The sequence below is a fragment of the Opisthorchis viverrini genome, assembly GCF_000715545.1.
Source record: "Opisthorchis viverrini unplaced genomic scaffold opera_v5_451, whole genome shotgun sequence".
Taxonomy (NCBI): domain Eukaryota; kingdom Metazoa; phylum Platyhelminthes; class Trematoda; order Opisthorchiida; family Opisthorchiidae; genus Opisthorchis; species Opisthorchis viverrini.
In genome coordinates, this window is record NW_008752113.1 from 289,577 (window position 1) to 315,381 (window position 25,805).

The following is a 25,805-nucleotide window of genomic DNA, read 5'->3' on the forward strand; positions in this document are numbered from 1 at the left end:
ACCCTCAAGTTCACTTTCACCCTTAGCTGAAAGACCTCCATGAAGGTACTGGAAAGTGCTTGAATATTCAACAGGACACGAAAAGCAAGTGAAAAATGAAGCAATATTACAGGACCAAAGCCTCTACTTGACCGCTAACGCAGCAGTGATAAATGAGTGAACCACTCTGTTAGCATACAATCAGACTATCAGATGATGGTGCAGTATGGAGCATTGGTGAAAGTGGTTGCAATGTGCAATTCGATTTTCGGCACCTAGTAAAAGCAGAAGGATTGAACAGTGGTACCAAATTGGAGTCACACTGATGCACTCCGGGGAGAACACCCATGAAGTCCACAAAAATCATTTTGTATAACAAACTAATCTTTCTGGATGGAACTTCAGGTTTGCGGTATTGTGCAATGCAGTATACGAGTTAAGGTGCTCTTACTACGGTTTCTGGTCTTCACTAACCTCTGGTGCCCCTGGCGGAGGATAAAACACTGATATTTAGTGATACATCTTGGTTTATTCCATCTAGACTTTAGAAGGCTGCTCGGCAGAACGAAGTTAAATACTGATACTCTTCTCATTCAGTAGTGGTTTGGTGAAGAAAAATTAGCATAGAATCTGAGGCTGTGTACTTTTTACCTAGCAAGAGAATATTGGAGTGACTGAACGATTAGGCAGATTAAAACTTCCTGCACTGTGCACCGCTAGCGGGAGCTGATTCTAAGTCAACATCATAGAGAGAAGTCAAAACGTCTTTCAAAAAATTTACAACACCGAGTCTGTACACCACCGACTGATCGAATGACCGCCTGCTTATTATACAGGTTACCTAAGTACAATCCTCACGATTGAAGTTTAGGGGATTTTACTGTTTTTTGGGATATTCCAGCAATACGGAAACACGTGCGATCCGAAGGACAGCCGTTACTTTGACGCCCAATCTTCACAAACCCCTAACTAATTAAAATTAATTTGTTGACTGTATGGAAGCATTTGCAACCAGTGTTGAGCAGTGTCATGATGTAAACACCGTCTACGCATTTCAAGTCCCTTACACAATTTATTTAACTGAACGACTTCTGAATATCTTCGGGCCTAGAATCAATCAACCATAAGTATTTTCGGTTCAATACAGATGGTCCAATTAAGGTCAACCTGTCAGATAATGATGCGTTCTTCATAGTGAAGTGTACGGTTTTGAAAGTTTGTGAGTAGTTCACCTTTTAGTTTCTTCTAGAAGATTCAGATTACTGGTGCTGGTTCACCGACAGAATCCACATTTTAAACAAACAAAAAATCTTGCGGTTTCCTAATCTTATTGATGCGGAAAATACGGAAGCATGCTGTTTTACGTTTGACTGAAAACAATGTTTTTACACTCTGAACTGCAATTCAACCAATCTGCATGTGAAAATCCGAGATTATTTTGGTAATCGTAAACCACGGTTGATGTAAACATCTCCGGCTTTACCAACTTACCAATCTGTGTTCACACACAGCTTTGCCATCTAGTTTGAAAGATTTTTTCTGCTAACCAGAAAGTATTTTTGGCCTCTAAAATGTCTCGGATGAAATCGCGATTGTTCGGCAACTTCAGCAAAGTTTGACCAGCTTTTATTACTACTACTAATTGCGTTTTTTTTTTTTTCAGCTATACGAATCAGGTATTCTGCCGAGGGTACGGATGCACACTGACTTCATCGCTTCCATTCACCGGGAATCTAACAGAATGATTCAATTTGTGATACTTTTCACTTAACTAGTTCAGACACGCTTCAACGACAATTGAATTCAAACCACTTTATTACTATACTAATTGCGTTTTTTTTATTTTCAGCTATACGAATCAGGTATTCTGCCGAGGGTACGGATGCACACTGACTTCATCGCTTCCATTCACCGGGAATCTAACAGAATGATTCAATTTGTGATACTTTTCACTTAACTAGTTCAGACACGCTTCAACGACAATTGAATTCAAACCACTGATCCCCTCTGTTCTCCATTGTGTTTTGAGAATTAAGGTTGAACGAGGTGCTAACAAGCCGAGCCAAGTTAATAGGCGAGTTAAGGAAACATACGTGCATGCAAACAGAAGAACGCGCGTGCGAGTGGTGACATCTGAAGACTCCGACAACTTTAGTCAATGCTTTCGCCTGAAGCGCATTACGACATTGTCCTCAAGAGCACTTGGAAGTTGTTCAAGCAGCTATTTATACATAGTTATACTGCACAAGCAATAGGGAATTATATCCTCTTGAACACGTACTATCAGTGAGGACAACTCAGTGTGTATGCGAATAGGACGTTTTTCGATCCACATTGAAGGACTGTGGAATAGACAGCTTTTGTTTAAATCTTTGGAGCGTGCAACTTTTAATATCTTTTTTTCTCAACTGCATCCCGTTATAGTTACTGGATTTTAATAGCTAAGCTGAATGGCAGTCGTTTGGAAAACATGTAGTGGTCGGAACAGTGCGAAGACGAAATAACTAAATCCCTCCCTAACGAAATCTGCTAATGCTTTGGCAAAGAGAAAAATTTCTGTTTTCAATTGGTAAGGAGATACTGAAGTTTTAATTTTGAGTTTCAAAAACTGCGACGCAAAATCAAAGGTTATTAGTAAGCCAGCACACTAGTGAACAGTCGCCCAGCTAATGAATCAGCTGTTTATAGATACTCATCTTTTCAGAACAGGGAAATATGGCGTAATAAGGAGGCAAGCCATCCTGGTGTGTCACTTGAGCTTTTCTGTCAGAATAGACTAATGGATCAGCCAAATCACATGACACGAATCCGTGTGTTTGAAGGATGACTGGTTATATATTCTGTCCTACACTGTTGGTTCAGTTCAGTTATGTTTCACATCTATTAACTCTATTAGGAATCCAACTATTCACCGATATCCGTTCAATACCAGTATATGTCCCAAGCAGTTGTGATCCCCCCATGCAACCCGAGTATATACATGCAGACCTATTTCGTACGTCAAATAGACTCCCAGGATCTGACTGGGTGATCTCTAACCAAACATATTACTTGATTATGAACTAGAGACTTCTCCTGCCTCTATTCACAGACTCCACCTTACTTCTCATTTTGTTTGCATGTACCAGTACCACTCGTTGTGCGAACCTTGTCTGCTTTTTTCGCCGGGTCTACGCACCTGAGCAAACAATACTGTGTCCTTGCAATGTGGATGTTCCACGAAGCGTGCTGGGTGATCGAACTAATTGCTCCAAACCAAACTCATACCGCTTGTTAACTAATTTGGACAACGTTGGTTGTCGAAGTTTCCAGCCAGAGACTGCCCTTCGTAAGCTCGCAATTACTGCACGATCAGTTTTGATCTTAGCTTGGATTTCGGTGAATTCCACTACATGGACAGGCAACCATTCCTTCTTAAAGTTTTCTTGTGAGCCTATTTAGTTACAGTTTACAAGTGTTTGGCTGTTCTGAAAAATTGGCCGTTGCTGATAAATAAATACCACTCATCGTCAACATTTGCTTCCAGCAGAAAGATGGGTATGATAATGATGAATAAAATAGCAATTTTCTGAAGCTAATTCTGAAGTCGCCAACCACTTTTGTGGGATGAATAGAAAGATCATTTGCATATGGTGTTACCCTACAAAATAATGGTGCTTACTCTTCCAGAAAGTAATTCCTCTAATATGATTTGTGCAACTCCAGAAAAAACAACTTGATTAGTCCCAGGCTTTTGGCACCGGTAGTCATAATCAAAGCATTCAGGATTACACCGGTGATTACCATTTACCGGGATCTGGTTTAGTGATACGACTGTCAACTAATCCTAATGTCTGCCACTGGCCACAATCGCCCCGAAACCATCCACCCCAACTTTCACTGGAAAAAGTTCACGTAACTCGTGCGTTACGTTACCATTAGCCAAGGTATACTGACGTTGTTTGTAAGAGACACAACGATTCATCGTTCACCTGTGTACCAGGTTGTCACAAGTTATCAGTAAACCTAATGATACACAATTGAATTCTGAAGATAGATCAACCTACAATGTGCACTGATTAACTTCATTTGCTCGATGCGACTACAAGCAATATTAGGAATGTCATTAGCCCTCTAGGTCGAAGAACGAGCACAGCTGTTTCCATTCATCATGAGCTCCGTACAGGGAGTTGCAGGTTACACGAAAGTCACATAGAAGCCACATAAATTAGATTAGGTAGAATGCCATCGGATTCACCCAACTGTTTCGTTAATCATCACTTCTCAGTTGAACCATATTGAACCTCTGCCGTTCTATTTATGAGGATGGGATGAGGGAATTATTGGTGTGCCATGATGACGGTCGCTAAATCACAATGGAGCAAATGAGTGATAGTCAGGTCGCCATGCACAATTTCACCACACAGAAATATGACACAAAAAGGTCTTTGTAACGTGACAAAAATGCTCTGCACACCGAAAGCGCATCAGTCAAAAAGCCAGATTCTACACGGTTTTAGAAAGAACACACGATTTGGATATCATAATGAGCTCTCAGTTTTGAAGAGAGAACAATGGACAAGTCATGCGGGCTGGTGCTCAGGGCATACATGTTGTCAAACACAGCTGCAGCGATCATGTCGTCTCCGGACAAAGTGGAAAGAGCTACACAACTTGCTGTTACTATTTTAAGGTCGTAGCAGATCTGTGAGTAGAAGACCCTTGGTAATTTATGGTTAAAGAATCTCAAAGGGAAGATAAACCGATTTCATATTCAACAAATCCCTTGAAATCTTTTGGCAAGTTTCAATAGCATGAAGAGTCGTTGAGGATATTGGTTAGTTTACCTATTACTGGTACCTACAGGAGAGTCGGGTAAAAAGATTGAACTGTATGATATACTCTCTTGGAATTATATAAGACTGTATATATTTACTTCCGTTTGCGATGCAGATCTTTCAGTATGTAAATTGAACACATTTACAGATAGATCGTCAGTTACTTCTGCTGTTTAGTTCTACGAAGGAGGCATCCAGCGAATTTTACTGTTTTGAATAAGAGCGCATCAGTTCAAGCGGCAAGGTCTTTGAATAAGCTATTGAATACCCTCTTTGTGATTAACACAAAAAGTCAATCCATAGCCGTGATATGCTACTTGCAAGGTTGTTGAAAACACTTTAATGGCCCATGATAGGTTTCGTCCTTCTTGGATTCAAGTAAAACATACGATTTAGGGACATTCGGTGACTACACCTACCTGATGGGCCCCAAGAAGTGGCCTGTCGAGAATTTTTCAGCAACCTCGTGAGTAACGTGTCATGTCTTCACAATGTATCGCGATACTAGCATATCGTGCCAAATGAAACATGAGGCGGCCTTCTGCAGCACATGCAGTTAGTTAAGAGCATCACAAACGAGAGATTCATCTGGAGTTCAGTTGGGTCTTCCAAAATAAATCAGACTGGTATGCGAATTGGTATGTTTTGCTGAAATTCACTAGGTTCAGCTTGGAAAGCCTGCTTATAGTCTGTCCGTCAACCTCCAGAGTGAATTGGCACACCATGAATACTCTGGATAAGAACACCCGAGTAATGTTACATGGGCTAAATTGGGGCCGATCCTTCCTGGCTCTCCTTCTATCCACAAAGTTCGAGACAGCAACAATTCCCTTAAACTCTGGATAGAACACCCGAGTAATGTTACATGGGCTAAATTGGGGCCGATCCTTCCTGGCTCTCCTTCTATCCACAAAGTTCGAGACAGGCACAATTCCCTTAGCAAAGCTCATATATATATATATATATCTGAAGGATGTCTGCTGTAACACATAAGTTTCAAGAAGGAAACCACTCACAAGCTTACTGAAAACTCCTTGACAGTCACCATTGGTTTGCCGTTCTTGCGAGTAAGCGTCAGTTCGGTTTACAGCTGTTCTACCGCTCACCAAGCTGGGCAACTCCAAGAGCTACCTCTTAGACCCCCAGCCTCGAACGAGTTTGAAACACTCGCAAGGGTAAGACCGATTGAGAAATCCACCCATTACTGGATAGCTGAGTCAACACATCTGCACGTGGAACGCCCAGATTCGTATCCACAGCACTGCGGAGCGTGCAGAGCAGCCATGGCTTCGGGGGTTTCACTCATCGAGAAGTTCATGTAGGTCTGTAAAGTTTCAGGGAAAATGTAATAGGAATTTTAACATGGTCAGATAGACTCCTAGTTCATAGGTCGTAGCGACCTAGTCAGCTAAGTATCATTCGTGCACTCCTACTATCATTCCACCATTTAGTCGACGAAACGACATCACTGAATAAGGTGACATAATTGGGTGAAAGTTCGAAATACCCTGCAATAATCTGACCGATATCGAAGGCAGGAAATGAGTGCTCCGTTAAGGTATTTCACAGAACAAAGTATTTTCAGTTGGGAGAAAACATTCTATCGACTGGAATTTGCTGGTAGCGTTCGCTTTTCCATTGCTTGAGCTGGTAAACAATTGAAAAAGTATTATTTTGATCAATGTTCGTCTTCTTATCAGTAAAAAGAGCCCGACGAACATTTTCCGTGTAAGCATGTGTGGGAATATCTTCGAAGACCTACTCTTAATAAAAACAATAACACTGATTTATTGAAGCAAGGGCTAAACCCAATAATGAGTAAATCTCAAGGTTTCATCTTGAACAAATTTTAATATTGTTTTAAAAAAATTTCTGCAGTGAAGCTCCCGTCAACAGAAAGTTTTACCCAGGAAAATTTTCCCAATGTCCAAGGATCCCCGTTTTTTGCACAGCACCAATCTTTGTCGAAAAATCAAACGGACGTGAAAGATTGCAGCAACATAACCTTTATTGACAAAAAAAACGATGATGTTTGATATTTAACGGAGACTGTTCCTTAAATATACGGCGCGATTGATGCTGAAATTCCATATTCCTCACTGGAAAGCTGGGCCTCGAGCATTCCGTGTTCTAAACGGTACCATTTAATATAGCTTTTGTCGTTTTACTCCTCCCGAAAATGCTCATCTAAGTCCATCTTTTTCTTTGGCTTCTCTATGTGAGTGCTGTCACATGAATCTTCAAGTCCATAAATGACAGTCCTGCGACCAAATGCTGTTACCACTGGATCAGTGGTCTCGAAGTCCAAAGTACTACCCTTGTCTTTTGCAACAAACCCTAAATATTTATCCTCAAAAGCCCTTAGCTGAAGTTTGATCCCCGTAAAGTCGATGTTCAAACGATTTACTCATGACATTGCACAGATGTATTCTGTTTTCCTTAATATTAGGAGCCTCACTTAATAGTTTCACTGGTACCCTACTACTAGTGGTGACCTCCACGTGAAGGCTTCGATTAGGTGACCAAGGATAGTCAATCCGGCATATTTACTGGATTGTGAAAGTAAGGATTACAAAAGAGGATTGTTTAAGTCCATCAATTATAGAACGAGGCATATTTTTGCAACAGTTGCTTCGAAACGGAATGGGAGGGTATTTTCAACTACAAACCATAGCGGTTTGTTGAGATCCACTGGCGGTTTTCATTAGTTTCAAACCGATCAATACTAACCCGCTAGTGGTTGTCGCCTTAGAGAGCCAAGTTTTCACAGATTGGGCATGCTGATGCTCCAATTATATGAGGGAGATTTAGCAACAATCTCAAGAATGAATCTCGTCGATTTGATGCGTTCCTTTTAAGAATCACCGGCCGGTCTTTCACACTCTAAATAGCAATTCGAAGAATAAATCTGAATAACTTTGCTCAAAATTTATTGGGCTGTTTACATTTCAATATCATTAATAAAGAAACAACACACGATTTGCTTCCTCCATGAAGCCAAACCAATCCGTTGAAGCGAGGGATGGATGTTTACTGACGGAATACAACGCGTACTAAGTAATTGTTTAGCTAGTCATACCAGCCTTGATTTCTAGAGGCAAAACTTTAGCTTACCACCACACAGCTTGACAAATTTAAGTTGGCTTCTTACCACTCGTTCACTCCCCTCCTCTATTCACTGACTTTAAACCCCCCGTCAAAAACCAAGTCTCAAGGCTGTGGTTTACGCGCGTTTACACTACACAACGATTGGTTGCAAGGTGGCGCTGTCGGAAAACTCACTAACAATGAACCAATGAACGTGAGGATAACGAAGTACTCAAAGAATTAGTAGTGTTGCTCACAATTCACAGCATGGACAACTTGGCAATGAATTCCAGTCAGTATGAGCTTGCTGAGCTGCGACAGAATACCACATTCACTGACGTCATTTCACGGTTTTTATTGAAAATGCATGAGGCTACAAATATCGATATGCCAGAGACTAACCCTGAAACTGTCCACCAATGTTATGGAGCAGTTAGTACAGAAAATGTGAACAAAATGCGAGAGGTCCCCAATCTCCACCTGCTATACTCTGTGTTTGGGATGCTCAGCAATGGCAACAGTACAAATGAAGTGAAACAGTGCGATGAGTACAGTTTAAACAGACTTCCGCTTTCATTCACAAAGGGAGAAAATTTTTCATCCGCGTCGTATATTCCTGCTACCACACAACTCAGCCCTACACCAACTACCACAATGGGGCATGTTAAACGGCCTATGAATGCATTCATGGTATGGTCACGTGGTCAGAGGAAGAAAATGGCTCAAGCAAATCCCAAAATGCACAACTCGGAAATCAGCAAGCGGTTGGGGGTGGAGTGGAAGCACTTGTCCGAGATGGAGAAACGGCCGTTCATTGACGAAGCAAAAAGACTTCGTGCAAGTCATATGAGAGCTTATCCGGATTACAAATACCGACCAAGGCGTAAACCGAAGTTGATCAACAAGAGAGATAAATGTGTCTATTCAATATCAACCATTCCCGGTAAGTGTCACATTTCAACAGTCTGATAAAACTGGTGATCTTTGGGGCGGTCAACTGTTTCGACTTTGGTAGGTGTTTGTAGTGAAAGCCTAGTCCAGATGGCGCATACAACGTAAGTTCTGTGGCCTTATTTTGCAAAACGACTAGAATTTTAATAGAAGGAAACCACTCACAAGCTTACTGAAAACTCCTTGACAGTCACCATTGGTTTGCCGTTCTTGCGAGTAAGCGTCAGTTCGGTTTACAGCTGTTCTACCGCTCACCAAGCTGGGCAACTCCAAGAGCTACCTCTTAGACCCCCAGCCTCGAACGAGTTTGAAACACTCGCAAGGGTAAGACCGATTGAGAAATCCACCCATTACTGGATAGCTGAGTCAACACATCTGCACGTGGAACGCCCAGATTCGTATCCACAGCACTGCGGAGCGTGCAGAGCAGCCATGGCTTCGGGGGTTTCACTCATCGAGAAGTTCATGTAGGTCTGTAAAGTTTCAGGGAAAATGTAATAGGAATTTATAACATGGTCAGATAGACTCCTAGTTCATAGATCGTAGCGACCTAGTCAGCTAAGTATCATTCGTGCACTCCTACTATCATTCCACCATTTAGTCGACGAAACGACATCACTGAATAAGGTGACATAATTGGGTGAAAGTTCGAAATACCCTGCAATAATCTGACCGATTTTGAAGGCAGGAAATGAGTGCTCCGTTAAGGTATTTCACAGAACAAAGTATTTTCAGTTGGGAGAAAACATTCTATCGACTGGAATTTGCTGGTAGCGTTCGCTTTTCCATTGCTTGAGCTGGTAAACAATTGAAAAAGTATTATTTTGATCAATGTTCGTCTTCTTATCAGTAAAAAGAGCCCGACGAACATTTTCCGTGTAAGCATGTGTGGGAATATCTTCGAAGACCTACTCTTAATAAAAACAATAACACTGATTTATTGAAGCAAGGGCTAAACCCAATAATGAGTAAATCTCAAGGTTTCATCTTGAACAAATTTTAATATTGTTTTAAAAAAATTTCTGCAGTGAAGCTCCCGTCAACAGAAAGTTTTACCCAGGAAAATTTTCCCAATGTCCAAGGATCCCCGTTTTTTGCACAGCACCAATCTTTGTCGAAAAATCAAACGGACGTGAAAGATTGCAGCAACATAACCTTTATTGACAAAAAAAACGATGATGTTTGATGTTTAACGGAGACTGTTCCTTAAATATACGGCGCGATTGATGCTGAAATTCCATATTCCTCACTGGAAAGCTGGGCCTCGAGCATTCCGTGTTCTAAACGGTACCATTTAATATAGCTTTTGTCGTTTTACTCCTCCCGAAAATGCTCATCTAAGTCCATCTTTTTCTTTGGCTTCTCTATGTGAGTGCTGTCACATGAATCTTCAAGTCCATAAATGACAGTCCTGCGACCAAATGCTGTTACCACTGGATCAGTGGTCTCGAAGTCCAAAGTACTACCCTTGTCTTTTGCAACAAACCCTAAATATTTATCCTCAAAAGCCCTTAGCTGAAGTTTGATCCCCGTAAAGTCGATGTTCAAACGATTTACTCATGACATTGCACAGATGTATTCTGTTTTCCTTAATATTAGGAGCCTCACTTAATAGTTTCACTGGTACCCTACTACTAGTGGTGACCTCCACGTGAAGGCTTCGATTAGGTGACCAAGGATAGTCAATCCGGCATATTTACTGGATTGTGAAAGTAAGGATTACAAAAGAGGATTGTTTAAGTCCATCAATTATAGAACGAGGCATATTTTTGCAACAGTTGCTTCGAAACGGAATGGGAGGGTATTTTCAACTACAAACCATAGCGGTTTGTTGAGATCCACTGGCGGTTTTCATTAGTTTCAAACCGATCAATACTAACCCGCTAGTGGTTGTCGCCTTAGAGAGCCAAGTTTTCACAGATTGGGCATGCTGATGCTCCAATTATATGAGGGAGATTTAGCAACAATCTCAAGAATGAATCTCGTCGATTTGATGCGTTCCTTTTAAGAATCACCGGCCGGTCTTTCACACTCTAAATAGCAATTCGAAGAATAAATCTGAATAACTTTGCTCAAAATTTATTGGGCTGTTTACATTTCAATATCATTAATAAAGAAACAACACACGATTTGCTTCCTCCATGAAGCCAAACCAATCCGTTGAAGCGAGGGATGGATGTTTACTGACGGAATACAACGCGTACTAAGTAATTGTTTAGCTAGTCATACCAGCCTTGATTTCTAGAGGCAAAACTTTAGCTTACCACCACACAGCTTGACAAATTTAAGTTGGCTTCTTACCACTCGTTCACTCCCCTCCTCTATTCACTGACTTTAAACCCCCCGTCAAAAACCAAGTCTCAAGGCTGTGGTTTACGCGCGTTTACACTACACAACGATTGGTTGCAAGGTGGCGCTGTCGGAAAACTCACTAACAATGAACCAATGAACGTGAGGATAACGAAGTACTCAAAGAATTAGTAGTGTTGCTCACAATTCACAGCATGGACAACTTGGCAATGAATTCCAGTCAGTATGAGCTTGCTGAGCTGCGACAGAATACCACATTCACTGACGTCATTTCACGGTTTTTATTGAAAATGCATGAGGCTACAAATATCGATATGCCAGAGACTAACCCTGAAACTGTCCACCAATGTTATGGAGCAGTTAGTACAGAAAATGTGAACAAAATGCGAGAGGTCCCCAATCTCCACCTGCTATACTCTGTGTTTGGGATGCTCAGCAATGGCAACAGTACAAATGAAGTGAAACAGTGCGATGAGTACAGTTTAAACAGACTTCCGCTTTCATTCACAAAGGGAGAAAATTTTTCATCCGCGTCGTATATTCCTGCTACCACACAACTCAGCCCTACACCAACTACCACAATGGGGCATGTTAAACGGCCTATGAATGCATTCATGGTATGGTCACGTGGTCAGAGGAAGAAAATGGCTCAAGCAAATCCCAAAATGCACAACTCGGAAATCAGCAAGCGGTTGGGGGTGGAGTGGAAGCACTTGTCCGAGATGGAGAAACGGCCGTTCATTGACGAAGCAAAAAGACTTCGTGCAAGTCATATGAGAGCTTATCCGGATTACAAATACCGACCAAGGCGTAAACCGAAGTTGATCAACAAGAGAGATAAATGTGTCTATTCAATATCAACCATTCCCGGTAAGTGTCACATTTCAACAGTCTGATAAAACTGGTGATCTTTGGGGCGGTCAACTGTTTCGACTTTGGTAGGTGTTTGTAGTGAAAGCCTAGTCCAGATGGCGCATACAACGTAAGTTCTGTGGCCTTATTTTGCAAAACGACTAGAATTTTAATAGCTTGCACATGTTTTCTCGCGGCGTGTCATAACAGCTCGTTTTTAATATGCCACGTTTAATTGATTGTAGTTTCCACGGTTATCCCGTCCGGTAGGGAGCGACGCGTGAAACGGNACGTCCTAACTCAGAGGGCCAAACAAATGAAGAAAACAAGTCATCATGATTCAGCCGACACCGAACTAAGATAGCTAGGTTCTGAAACCTTTAGGATCAGCTATTTTCACGACGGTGAATTCGTGGTAAAAAAACACAAAAAAGTAAACAGACTGTTAACTGCATGTAGGGAACAAACATCCCTATTGTTTGCACAAACAGCAAACAGTTTGTACTTTTCATTCTGTGACTGATATCCTATTCAGAATAAGCGAATTTTGGAACTCACAGAATGTTCTTTGAGTTTGCAAAGGCTCCGAGAAATGGAGCGTCATATGGAAATAATCATTCTTAAAATGGTCGTTGTCTGACTAAATTAGCATGCTATACTATAATGAAAATACAAAGGAATATGGACGCATTCATGAAAAGGAAGGCCTCTAGATCCACTGAAATTAAACGCGGGGAAGTTGAAGGGAAGGAGGCAGTTAAAAAATGATTGTCATCAGAAAAACTACGAACGACGATGGAAGGTGAGAAACTCGGTGAAATGCAACGCCACCCACCCGTACAACCACTAATCAGTGGACTGAATGCTCCAAAGGGCACTATAAATTCGCTGTTAAAACGGCTCCCAAGAATGCCGAATTCCATCGATCTTTAGTGTACTGAAGCTGACTATAGAATACACTATAATTCCCTTTTTGTTTCTGCGGAACAGGCATCAAATATTTACCTTAGAATGGTTTCAAACTAATGTAAGGTTTACGGTCAGTTTAATCCATGGATCTGAACCCGAAGTGGAGTGTCCATAAAACTCACTAGCAACGTATTGAGGACGGTGGTCAAGCGTTATTCCAAAACCCATTTCTATCTCAGCTCATCTGATTATCTCCATTGTCAAGTATAAAACAACCGTCTGACGTTACCTTTGCAAGTGGACATACCTGTTGGTAAACAACATCACATGTGGGCCTTCGTTATAGCAGGGTTCTGTAACTGCCGTCTCACAGGAAGCGTCAGTCGAGAAGGATAAGACGCCTAGCGAGCACATCAGTTGGTTGCGGATTACGGAAATTGGGTGTGCTATCAAGGGACTCAAAAGTGTCCCGTAGGTTGTACGTCCACAACCACCTTCTGAAGGACTCATCGTTAAACTAACTTGCAGTCACACGATGGGGAAAGTTTTTCATGTGAGATTGGGGCGGAATGTCAACTCGGCTTGTGAATGTTGATTAGCCTATCTGTCGGCTTGAGAAGCGTGAATATCTCACTGGTGCTGCATTCCTTTTTAGCCCCCCCCCCCAAACATTTCGTTACCTGGGCCTCACTTTCTTCGAGTAAGCTTCTTCTTGCTTTCAGGAAAGGATTGGAAGTAGCTGTTTTGTGTAGCCAGGATGACTTTAGGCAAAATGTACCTTTCATTTAGATCGCATTGTCTTCTACTCTTCTATATACTTATGTACCATCGATTTTTTTTGGTGAAGTTGTCTTCGATCGTTCACACGATGCGGGAAGTATATCAAATTAAGTAGTCCTCAAATTAAGCTTCCACCTCTAGATTGTCAACGGAGCAATGGAAGTAGGTGTATTGAACAGGCCGATAGAATAAGGGTGGAATGAGGGGAATGTCTCTCTTAGACTAAAAGCACCTTGAAGCTCTTCCATTCAGTGTTAGTGCATGACACGATGTTTTGTTTAGTTATGGAGTGCTAGACTAAGAATGTGAACATGAGGGTACTAGTAAGCAGTGCTACAAGAAAGTGTGTAGGTGACCCAGCGGTACACACCGACCCCTTCACCTTGGATAAGCTGCTGGGAAAATAGGTACTACAACAATTTTACAATACACCATTTTACGCCATAAACTAAGGAATGTTCTTTATCTCACTGTTTTGCTTCAACTTTTGTTGTGCTCAGAGAAATGCAGCCGGCTTAAGCAAAGCCGTAAGTTGGACTTTTATCGGATAACTTTGTTTAATGGAGGTCTATGTCAAAGCCAGTGGACGGCTTGAACGAGTCATAGACATGCCTATTAAGGTTTTCCATGTTACCTAATACCGCAAAACAACAATCGAGGTAAACTCCGTCTTTAGTGTCTGCTGGCTATTTCATGATATGCCCAAGTAAATATTTCCCAAGTCACCCCATTATCCTAAGGCTTCTCCAGAGTATGCTGTGGAGGGCAGTGGGATAGTGGAAATATCTGGTGACAAAAACGCTGTTTATCCAGACCAGAGTGAATCCAGCATCGATTTACAGGTTTGCTGAATTTGCAGAAAATCCATATGCAGTGTGTGTTGAGGAAGGCCTAAGAATGTGGTCGACATTGAAAAAGCATAGAACACTCTATTTTGTGTCATAACTTTAAAAGTCCGCAAAACTAGTCATAACATAATATAGATTTGGGAAAAACATACGCTTACCTTTAGTTTTGATACGCACCTCAGCATAGTTCCCTCACTTGGAAAGCCTCAAGAAAAGAGCGTAATGGCTCCATCCTAGATTCACTTGCTCCCCCGTGTGCGAAGCCTTGAGAAAATGAACGATTAGTTCTACCCCTTCGAGCAGCAACTTCTAACTCGCTTGTCTGGGTAAAAAACATCTGAACAACAGTGAGTAGTGTATTGATTCTAGTGCTAAGTAACACTGGATCGGTCAGGGCTATTGTTCACTTGGGCAGATGATATGTCAATAAAATTGTTCTTTCCTAATGTTGTACGTCGTTTGTGGCTCCAAAGCGGATCTTGACTGAACCATATGGGACCTGGGTAGGTAGCCTCGATAGGTCACCGCAGCCAGTGCGATACAGGAGTATTTTCAAAATTGCGATTGTCTCTGAGGCCAAAAGTTGGAGTTACCGGAGCTAACATAAGAATATTTGTGACACACATCTATGTAGTTTCGCAGAACTTTGTAACAGAGACAGGATCGAGTGAGTTGCAGCTTATCCTTTGACTCATTTGCCCAACAGAAGGCGAAAATAATAGCGCGGAATTTAGGGGAAACGTTTTAGTTTCACAGAAATGGGGACTAAATATCAAGCTGTTGTAAAATTTTAGTGGTTGCGTCAATCATTCCTCCAAATATTATGTTATGTTTAACAACTACGTGAAGCAAAGGTCTGATGTCTCGAATATTACCCTCTACGAGGCATGTAGAGCTTTAGATGGCTACCCACAAGTGGTCGGATTCCGAACAAATACGAAACATGGGGTAGTCGACTGTTACGGGGAACAGCCTTACGGCTACACAGTAAAATTTCTGATATCCACGACAGAACTTGACCCATAGCAGTGCATATGGTGCAATAAGACGGTAAGGTGCTGATGAGGAATCTTGCCGAGTTCGTATACTGTAGTCCGCCAGCAGTCAACCTATAATGCACAGCTCCCAACGACTGGTTCATCGTGGGCCAACCGGTAGCTGTCATGCCACCAACCCAACTAGTAAGTGGTTAGCTCGGCTTTCTCATGGATATGGACAGACTACTTTGTTTGTAGACACACGGACAGTGCAGATAACTTGCGGTATCCTTAGCCGTCGCCAAGATTTCGAATTCATGAATCGCGCATGGTAGCTAAGATTAACGTTATGAATTAACTTACTGTGTATTCACATATTACATTTCTTGGGTTATTTTTCTTCCCTGTAGTTGGCCAGACAAGATAGCGTTCACACGTTCCCTTGGGGAGAGGAACGGAGATTTGGCCAATATACTCAGAATTAGGCAAACATTTGATTGAACAAACGTATACTCATTGCCAGTTGGCGCTTTCTCTCGTTTAGCCTTTGTAGAATTGCGGCTCGCTGGTAAAGTGAACCACTAATTTTGCTAAATTAGGATTTGGGCAGTGGCCTTCAAACGTCCTCTGCCTTTGTTGGTCGACATACCGAGGTATGCAAGTTTCTGTCGAGAAAATTTTTTGAACAATCATTCTATCTAAGAATCCTTTCTAGAACTAGTATTTCAGAGTCAAGGTTGTCTGAGGTGTGAATTTCACGGGGTCCTGAGTAAGGCAGCTGACTGAATTCCCTCTTTCTTTAAAGAGAATAACGCTAGAGAGGTTAATGTTTTGGTCGAATTCGGTCGGCTTGCAACAGATACGAAGGGTACGCAACAGTCGGACAAGTTAAAGGCCCTTTGGGGATCTGTACACAGTTCATGTTCTCTGGCTCATACATACAGTTGAATGGAGAAGGCACGGATCAATGGAACTATAATACACGGTAAACATTCATACAAGGTGGTTTTACGATAACTATATCGTCAATATATCTGGTGTGAATGCCAACTCGATCAGTGCCTTTTTCTATCCTAGTCACAAAGAAGCCAGCAAGTAATGCAGCGAGAGACCACGCTGTCTATCATTTTGTAGTACGCTGGTGCCTATTTAAAACAGTAAAAATAGGCGGATATAAACCCTCTGAGACAGAGTTGCTATGAAGCGAGAATAATAACCCACCAGCTATTCGGCACCAAATTACTAAGAAACAGATGTGGGGTCATATAATGGAGGACAACATTCTGATAAGTATCGGTAATAGCAGGAGCTATTTGAATTAATCAGGTTTCCAGAAGCAGAAGTGACTTTAGCCAAAACGGAATGAAGTAGGTGTTGAGTATCCATATTGCCTGTTGGCCAGAAAATCACCAACGACTGTCGTTGAAATGCAAGTCTATCGCTTAACTTGCTTCAGTAACTTTTCAGTAGGCAAAAAGCCTTTTGGGATAGCCTGGAAAATATGAATTGCGATTATTGCTTCAGGTGTGAGGGAATATATACACTTCCGGACTTGGTCATAAGGTCTTGTGATTTGTGGTAGTCGGCCGTCCCAAAACCGACAGGTTCTCGACTTTGAGCTACTAATCTGCATTAGCAACTTCCGTTTGTTTTTCGCCCATCGCAGTGCCCTCTAATAAGTTGTACTCTATGCTGTTTTGTGTTTATTGTCCATTTAATGAGGATTAATCTTTTTAAAATCAAAAAGCTTTAATCCTGAGTCGGACTAGAAATGTTTTTCATTTACAAGCAAGTGGCTAGCAAAAGTTAGGCATATGTTCCGCCTGGGCTCTTTTGCGGGTTATCCTCTATATACATCGTTGATCTAAACACTCCACTTGCAATGTGACGATTTTGGAACTGTCACATGGTCTAATTTTCTCGGATTTACTCCAGACACAGGGCATTCTACACATACATTTCATTACTAAACGTATATAGCATTATTACAGCCCAGGCTATCGGGTAGACAAAGAAAAGGGGCACTACAAGGTGGTACACAGTACACTCTTACTCTGAGTGAATGAGAGCTAGTCGCGGGAATCAGGCGGCGGCAACGTCAACACGAGGAGACTAGTTGATATCAATGTCTATCCCCAAGTATTTCACAGTGATGGATTTTGGATGCGCGGGCAATTTTGCACAAGAAATTGAATTTACACGCACGGATGCATATGGGCTTCGGATAATATGTTGAAAAAACCTCCGAATTCAATTCATCGTATGCCACGAGTGAGGAGATTACACTAACTAGTGAGGTGCGTAGCCACCATTAGTGCGGATACCATTTATTGCTGAGTGACAAATGGAACAAACAGTAAGGAGAATTTTACGCACAGCAAAACGTTGGAAATGATTAAGTGCCCTTCCATTCCTAATAAGTAACCTCCAACAGTTTTTAGTATCGAAAATTAAAGCAAAAAAACTCACCAACGAAAAACAAAGAGAATATTGGAATTCCTTAACCACCTTCCTTTGATTTGTAGGTTTGCCGACTCAAGCTGTCTCAAACTACCGATTTAATTGGCAGCAAATGGTTACCGCTTCTGATTTTCTAAGCAGCAGCTTATCCGATGCTTCTCCATCAAGACCAACCAATACTGGGATTGGCAGTGATACTGGGTTGCACCACACACCGCTGACACTTCCCTCTGCGGTCTCTCTCCTAGCACCGCACCTATATCCTGACTGTGGATGGGACACTCCTGTGGAAAAAAGCAAAATGTCTTTCGGTTCAGTAGATCGTTTGATCGGAAGATTGTCACCTGAATATGGTTCTCCGACTTGTACAGAAAAAGTGGATAAACATAATTTAAACGATCCGTTGCTAAACACAAAGCTATCCTCTCCCATGAATTCATTTCACTCCTTACGTTGCCCCGATTATTTCAGCATTGATGGGCAGTCCGTTTTTCTCCCAAGACATATCCCACACCCGGATGAATTATACCAATTACTAAACGAAACCAACAAAAGGCTGTTGCCAGCTTTCACTTATTCAACATCCGATAGCGAAATATTCCATATGAGCGATGTGTCAAGACAAAAAATTGATCACAAAGAGGAGAACCCTTGCCAGTTGAAACCTGAATACCAGTACTCGATCAATGGCGACAGGACAAACCAATGACACTGCTGACACCACTTCTCAAGAAATCCCGAAACTCACATTTGATCACATTGAGAAACAGTATTCTATATCTAGCCTCATCACTCAGTTTGAAGAAATGTTAAATTTTGTCTGATCTCGTAAACCCTTATTGAAACACACCTACCGCTTCGTAAACCACTGACTAAGACAAATTTAGCCAGTAATTTTAATTTACTGTTTGACGTATGACACCAGTATTGAGAATGAAATATATCATATGAGTTGTCTTTCACCACTTTTCTTCTTGATTGAACCTCAAAAGTGTGGAGCAGGGAGAAAAGTCGAAATGAGAAATGGCCTCTTGAGCAGAATAAATCTGAATAGCAATCGTTCCCACTAAACCTGGCGAAGGATTTATGAAGGTAATTTTTGGTAAAAGTCAACGGCAGACAATCTTCTGGTATCCAAATGGTAATGAAATACTTGATCATAACGTGGGCTGAAAGTCACTTCTACGTATTTATTGCCGCTTTTTGGTAAAAGTCAACGACAGGCAACCTTCTGGTATCCAAATGGTAATGAAATATTTGATCATAACGTGGACTGAAAGTCACTTCTACGTATTTATTGCCGAAATTCTGCCATATGAATGAAGTTCTTAGTCAGCGAAAAGGACCGGATTTCGGTGAATATCCAAAGGTTCATCGCAATTTCCATACCATTGCTTTCCGCCGCAAAGTTCGAGGCTGTTTACTGAAAATCTCAAGTAGAGGTCTAAAGCTTGAAAAGCGGTACACACACCTGGATACCGGACGTGACAATAAAAACAACGGTGCTCACATTGGCGTAGGGGAGATTGCCACTACTTGCATGCTATCACCCTCCCATATACCAAGGAATAGTTCTCCCGACAATGCAAATACTCTTGGAGTAGAGGTGATATAATACTGGAACTAAAGATAAATAAAGGAACGAAGATGAAGCCTCTAACATCTTATCGTAGACTCAGTAATCCCCAGACGTTTTGTCGGTGTTAAACTCTCCGTGATGTTTCAGGGCCCTGGTGCTAATACTGAGATACATACATACATACATTCATACCTTCAGAAAGACGGAAAGACAAGATAGATAGACAGACAGACAGGCAGCCAGCGAGGGTAATAGAAAAAACACAAGCTGCAAGCTCCCAGTCAGACAGACAGATGGGTAGACAGAGACACAGAGGGAGACGGCTGAGGAGATAGACAGACGAAAAGATAGATAGAGAGACCGAAAAACAGACAGACAGAGGGACAGACAGACGGATAGACAGACAAACAGACAGACAGACAGACAGACAGACAGACAGACAGACAGACAGACAGACAGACAGACAGACAGACAGACAGACAGACAGACAGACAGACAGACAGACAGACAGACAGACAGACAGACAGACAGACAGACAGACAGACAGACAGATAAGATAGATAGTAGATAGATAGATAAATAGATAGTTTGAAGTTGAATGGACGTTCCTGTGGATAGATGTGCCGATGTTTCCCAGATAATTTTAATTTTATTTCAGCTTAATTGAACCGTTTTCCCCAGGTATGAATCCTTGATATTTGCGACCTCTTCGTGTCACACTACAGCTTTCCAATAGAGCAACATAGTACGCCTGGCAGGACGCTAGAAATCCATGAAAGCGATGCAAGGTACTTTTATATCAGGCTTTGATTACTTATGGTTCGGTGTGCGATTTTCTCGGCGCACAACGATTTCAGCAATAGTGGTTTTGGATTTTGTGTAGTCCCGTTCTTTCAGCCAACAATGAACAATAGAACATAAGGTTGATCGAAACTCTGGGGGCTGCGCCTACCCGATGAGCGCAAAGAAGGGCGAAGAGTTTTCAGCAACCTTGTGAGTAGTTTCCTTCATGAACAATAGGTCAGTTTGTGGAGAGATAGGCTCTCTGGGACAGTATCAACTATAGGCATTCAATACATTTAAACGTGAATAATAATCACAAAATGTGCTCGATTCCAGAAAATGTCACTGTTTTCTGACCCATCATAATGCATTATTGTTAGAATTTTCATATGTCTGTCGCGGTTTGAATTTGAATTCTGCAGGATAAATGTTCATTAGTTAGAGAGGCATTCTTAGAGTGGTGAATGACGAAATTCAATGTAGTGTCGTATCTGCATTCAGTCGGACTGTTGTGTTTCATCACGATGTAGTGAATCAACTTATTTAAACAATTTGTTGGTTTTTTTCGAAGATCGTAGCCGGAGATCAAATCTCTGTGTCAACTAAATTTTACTGGCTCAATATCACTAATGGTTGACATTAGCACCAGATCTACCCAACGGTGGTCACATCACTCGGTGCCATTTTGTAGGTGGAGAATCACAGGTTTGCGCCAACGCCTGTGGTACAGTACACAGGCCCCTGACTCCCATTCAGAAGCGAAGGAATAAAATAAGTTGCTGGAAGCACTTCGAAGACTATCGAGCTATGTCAGTATGATGGCGCAATGATTGGCTTTTTCAGTATTAGAGTGGAGGTACCGGCGCCGTCAGATAACTTTTTTACGTCTCGACGAAACACCGCACTTCTGCCAGTGTAGCGCCGTATAAATGTTTCCGAGGACCCCCATTAAAACCCGTTCAAGGTCGGAAATGATAACTAAGTGGTGCTATATTCACCACCAGCCCATTGTTGTTGTCGGCGAGAAATTGTTCTAAAAGTAGAAATCTGCGCAAAATTTGGGCTCTGCACCTTGTTTGGCTGATCTATCAGTTCTTTTCTCTCCATATATATTTCATCAAATTAATCGTATCTACTTTGTAATGTACTACTCCTAAGGTTGCTGAAAATCTGCCGACAGCCCACGAACGGTTTCGCCCTTCTTGGGGCTCATCAGGTAGGCGCAGTCCCCGGGTTCCCATCAACCTTATGTTCTATTTGAAACCAAATTGCACAAAATTAGCGAATATACACTTATTTGCAAACTAATTTGGTTTTTCGAGCGGCTCACCAGGAACCCAGCTGAATCTCTCGTTTATGATGTTCTCAGGCAGCCAAATGTGCTGCACCAGGCCGTCTCATGTTTCAGTAGCTACGACATTCGAGATATCTCGAGACATGTATATCTTTGTAATATACTACTCATAAGGTTGCTGAAAATCCGTTGACAGCCCAAGACTGGTTTCGCACTTTTGGGGCTCATCATGTAGGCGCAGTCCCCGAGTTTCCGTCAACGTTCTTGATCTAGTCCGAGTGTATCCATATCAGCTCCGTGAATGTGTGCTTCTTTTCGGCTTCACTAGATTCCGGGTCTAACTGGGAGTTAAATAATGCCCCGCCGAATTTCGGTGCAGCTCGTGGGTTCTTCAGTTTCTGCCGTTTAATTGTGCTACAAGGAAGCTAGAAATCTGACCAAGTGGAAATTACCACATTCATTAAACATTATTGATGACTGTCCCAATAAAAACCATCTCATGGCATACCTCAGCTCAGCATCATTTTCAGTGTACATTTCCGGATCTAGTCTCTGATATGTTGTTATCTTGGTTGAAACGGGATTGGTGAAAAATTGTAGAAGCTTGTACAAGCTTACAGAAAGCTTGTATTGGCACCAAAATGCATGGCAGGATGTTGGTTAATTACGCCGTAAATTATGTATTTCGTTCGAGAAATTGAACTTTTGTTTTAAGTAGCGTTTGTCTGGACTCTGGCGGTCTTTTAGGGATAGCACAGTTACCGGACAACTCAGTATCCCATCCTCGTACCGAATATGCTAGTCGCATGACAGTAAGTGTACTACTAACGGCATTCACTAAGATTTTGGGACCAAAACACTTCATGTTCATGTGTGAACCCTAGAGATGGATCCCACATTCGTTCACCTGAATTTGTCGGTTGCCCACACGTACCGTAGCTAATAACTGTTTTGGTTACGCATTTTGAATCCCGACAGATTATACTCCGTTTTCATTATATTTTCACCGTGTGGAGAGTTTTGTCATGCTTCCCGCGTGCGACGACAGCCCATTAAATCCTTTCAGTCGCACCCACTATGGTGTTGTGTCCATTGCCTTCTTCAACCCCACCACAAAAAGCATTTTGTTTTCAATAAGCCATTTTATCCTTTGGGCGTAATCGACACGCGCACAATAGAGCATAATGCATTTTAATGATTCCCATTGTGATGTTCTAGAACAAATGCATGCACGTTCCCACAACTGGGTGCGTATGCGCACACAAACGCTCCCACGCATAAAGCATTGAGAGGTCATTCTCCCTGGACATTTATTTGTCCATCGTTGGGATGGGAGGAAGGCGTTCCGTTGTTTTTTTTCGTTTTAGTTGTTCTTGTGCCTTTTTAACTGCACTTTACCATTGTCCGTGAAGAGTAATGCACGTATCGACGGGTGTGTTTTACGCGACAGAGGGTGAAAAGCCATAACAGCAGCTAAAACATCAGACCAGAACCGATTGAAGATGACCTCCACCAACAAACCATTACCACGTCTGTAGACCAGATGGTTGTCTGCTTTGTATCTGCAGTTAGACAGGCGACATTGTCTCGTGCTGTACCAACCATCTTTTTTCCCAACGGAATCTGATATGTATAGATTGTGAAAATGAGCTCTGTACCCATTCTCGTCCTGCGTTCTACTATCGAGTCAATTCTCTCGGCAAAATACACATACAAGCACAGAAACACAGGTACAAAATTAGACAGAAATCCCTTGTTTCTATGACCTCTCACCATATTTCTGTCCATCATGATGACAAATGGAACATAGATTGGCAGCTCAAACGGTCGAAATGGCTTGGAATATATAGCCGATATAATATAAAACCTGGTGATGGACATTATGTCAGGAACAATGCCTAATGTTGTCTTTGTGCACGTTGATAGTGCGTTCGCTGGTGAACTGGCTGTGATACATTGATATGTTTATCTCGTACACGTATGTGCTGAGGACGAAAGCCGTTTGAAAAAGACAAGAGTGAGCATCCAAACGTTAGGAACTAATCAGCGGGTGAGATTTTCCAGATAAAAGGCAAAGCAACCCGGCTGAAGATCCATAGACGATACGGAAATTGACATTCATTGCAAACGTCCCATGGTTACCTATGTAAATCTTGAGGCATACACTCTATCCAACCAAATTCTAAGCAACTTTCCACTTGTGGTTCGAGGACATGATCCACGAAAGCCTCACAGATTACTGCATTTCTTGATTGAGAGATGAAAGTGACTGTGTTCGGGATGCAGGCAACGGATTCCCATAAAGATGAATAAGTCCTTAATGTGAATATGTGTGCATAATACATAGATGAGAAACAAGCTTTGTTCATGTGGCATGCCGGAGTGTTATGAAGGCCTAAGGAAGCCTTTCCGGGTGGATGTTGAGGACACAATACAATAAAAAAAACATAAAAAGCAAAGTTTGGAAATAGAAATTTTCAAGTTACGAAGATTATATTATGTATGCTGCACATATTCTCAACAACGCATACAGTATTTCCGCGAAGGAACTTACCAAGAGATGGACAATCTTCCAACCGAGGTCCATTTACCCACGTACAGCAAGATATGGTTCCGAACTGGTGCTTTTCGAGAGGAAACCTCCAAATTTCAGAACAGACTAGCTCAGGACTCCTCAAGGAGAAACCCTCCCTCGTACCAAAGATCAAGGCGAAGAATTTGTTTTTAAGTTTTTATAAAATAACAAATACTTTAAGCTAAATGAACTCTGGATAATAGGGTAATCCGTCATAAACTGACCCATATATTAATAGGCTACGGGCTTGAAGCGGGCACAACAGAATACTTCGTCATTCAAAACCGAGTAGCTTGACTCGTTCATATTTTGATATTCCAATGGGACGTGGGCATCCAAAAACGTACATGCCGACAGGCAGTTAGACCCAATTCGAAAAAAACGCGGCGAAGTTACCACTACAGTTGCCTCATTCAAAGGAGGAATTTCGGACTTTTGCGCGTCACTGGGTTCTCAACACACCTCCCGATTTTGTACAGAATAATTGAATATCAGAAGCTGGGTTGGAAAGAAACATGAACAGCAAGAACATGAACACAGCAATACCCACAATAGCGACTTCTTCGAAATGCATTATTCTTTTTGGAAAACTCCAGAGAAAATGCAATCTATCCGAAGAATGACCATTATCCCGGGACTGTCATTACTTTGTCATTACTTCCCATATAAATTGGCTGATACATACTATCCAGAAAGTTATACAGCAATGCTTCTACTACTGCATATACTACTGACAGGCGTTTCTACACTTTGCACTAAAACTGAGATCCATTCTAATGACTCTGAAATAGGAACTGCGAGTTTTAGACGTTTCTAAATGTCAATGTGTATGTCGCAGACTTTCCAGAGATTAGCATGAAACTTGAATGAACTCGTCAAATTCGAATTTGATTGGGTAAGATTTCTCAGAAGCGCAACACTGGCAAACGTATCGTTTGACAGAGCGTTTGTTTAAGTAAAACAAGAGCCATAACAATGCTGATCTCCAGCAGTTGCAGCGGATCAGATGTTACTGTCAGTGCGAGAGGAGTGGGGACAGTTATTCTTAACTAATTTCCAAAATACATTACAATTATAAGGGAATTATCAAGGCCTAACATGAAGCCTAACATGTAAACTATTGCATTCACATAGCAGCTTATCACAGTGGAAACTCTACGCTCGGCGACTGTATTACAAACGAAGCCGTTAGACTGAAAGATGAAAAGATTAGTCTAAACCTCCCTATTTCAAACACCAAAAAGCTGATTCATTGCCCAATGGAGTGTAATTTGACACTAGAACTACGTATTTCCCTCTGATAAAGGCACTCCTGAGAATGGACTACTACGAAGGAACCCGGTTATCCCTACTGTGGAGAAAGTGCAGTCTACAACTATGGTATCAGTCACACTGACATATCACAGGTGACCTCTTGCGTTAATTGGAAAGTCTATCCTGCGTGTTGTGTAGGTGTGCCAACGCATATTACCACACCGACGGATGGTCGGTTCTCATCACATTTTCAACACCACATGACGGATTAACCATAGCTTTGCATGCCCTAGTGCTTAATGCAAAACCGATGATCTATTTGGCCTACCCGTTGCTCTCTAGCTTGAAAT

At 41.8% G+C, this 25,805-nt stretch overlaps 2 protein-coding genes across 2 annotated transcripts in view; both read left to right on the forward strand.

Moving 5' to 3' along the window:
- Positions 1-8,150: 8,150 nt before the first annotated feature.
- Positions 8,151-10,489, forward strand: T265_11164 (hypothetical protein; the record flags this gene model as incomplete). The annotated part of the gene is made up of 2 exons (XM_009177753.1): positions 8,151-8,826; positions 10,434-10,489. 2 exons carry the CDS (start codon positions 8,151-8,153, stop codon positions 10,487-10,489), a joined length of 732 nt encoding a protein of 243 aa, XP_009176017.1.
- An 849-nt stretch (positions 10,490-11,338) lies between these two features.
- Positions 11,339-25,805, forward strand: part of T265_11165 (hypothetical protein) — a gene marked incomplete at both ends in the record, with an annotated part of 30,767 nt that continues 16,300 nt past the window's right edge. Inside the window, 2 exons of the mRNA XM_009177754.1 lie at positions 11,339-12,014; positions 18,036-18,346. Of these exons, the coding sequence (XP_009176018.1) occupies positions 11,339-12,014; positions 18,036-18,346 (987 nt within the window). The remainder of the gene's footprint in view (positions 12,015-18,035; positions 18,347-25,805) is intronic.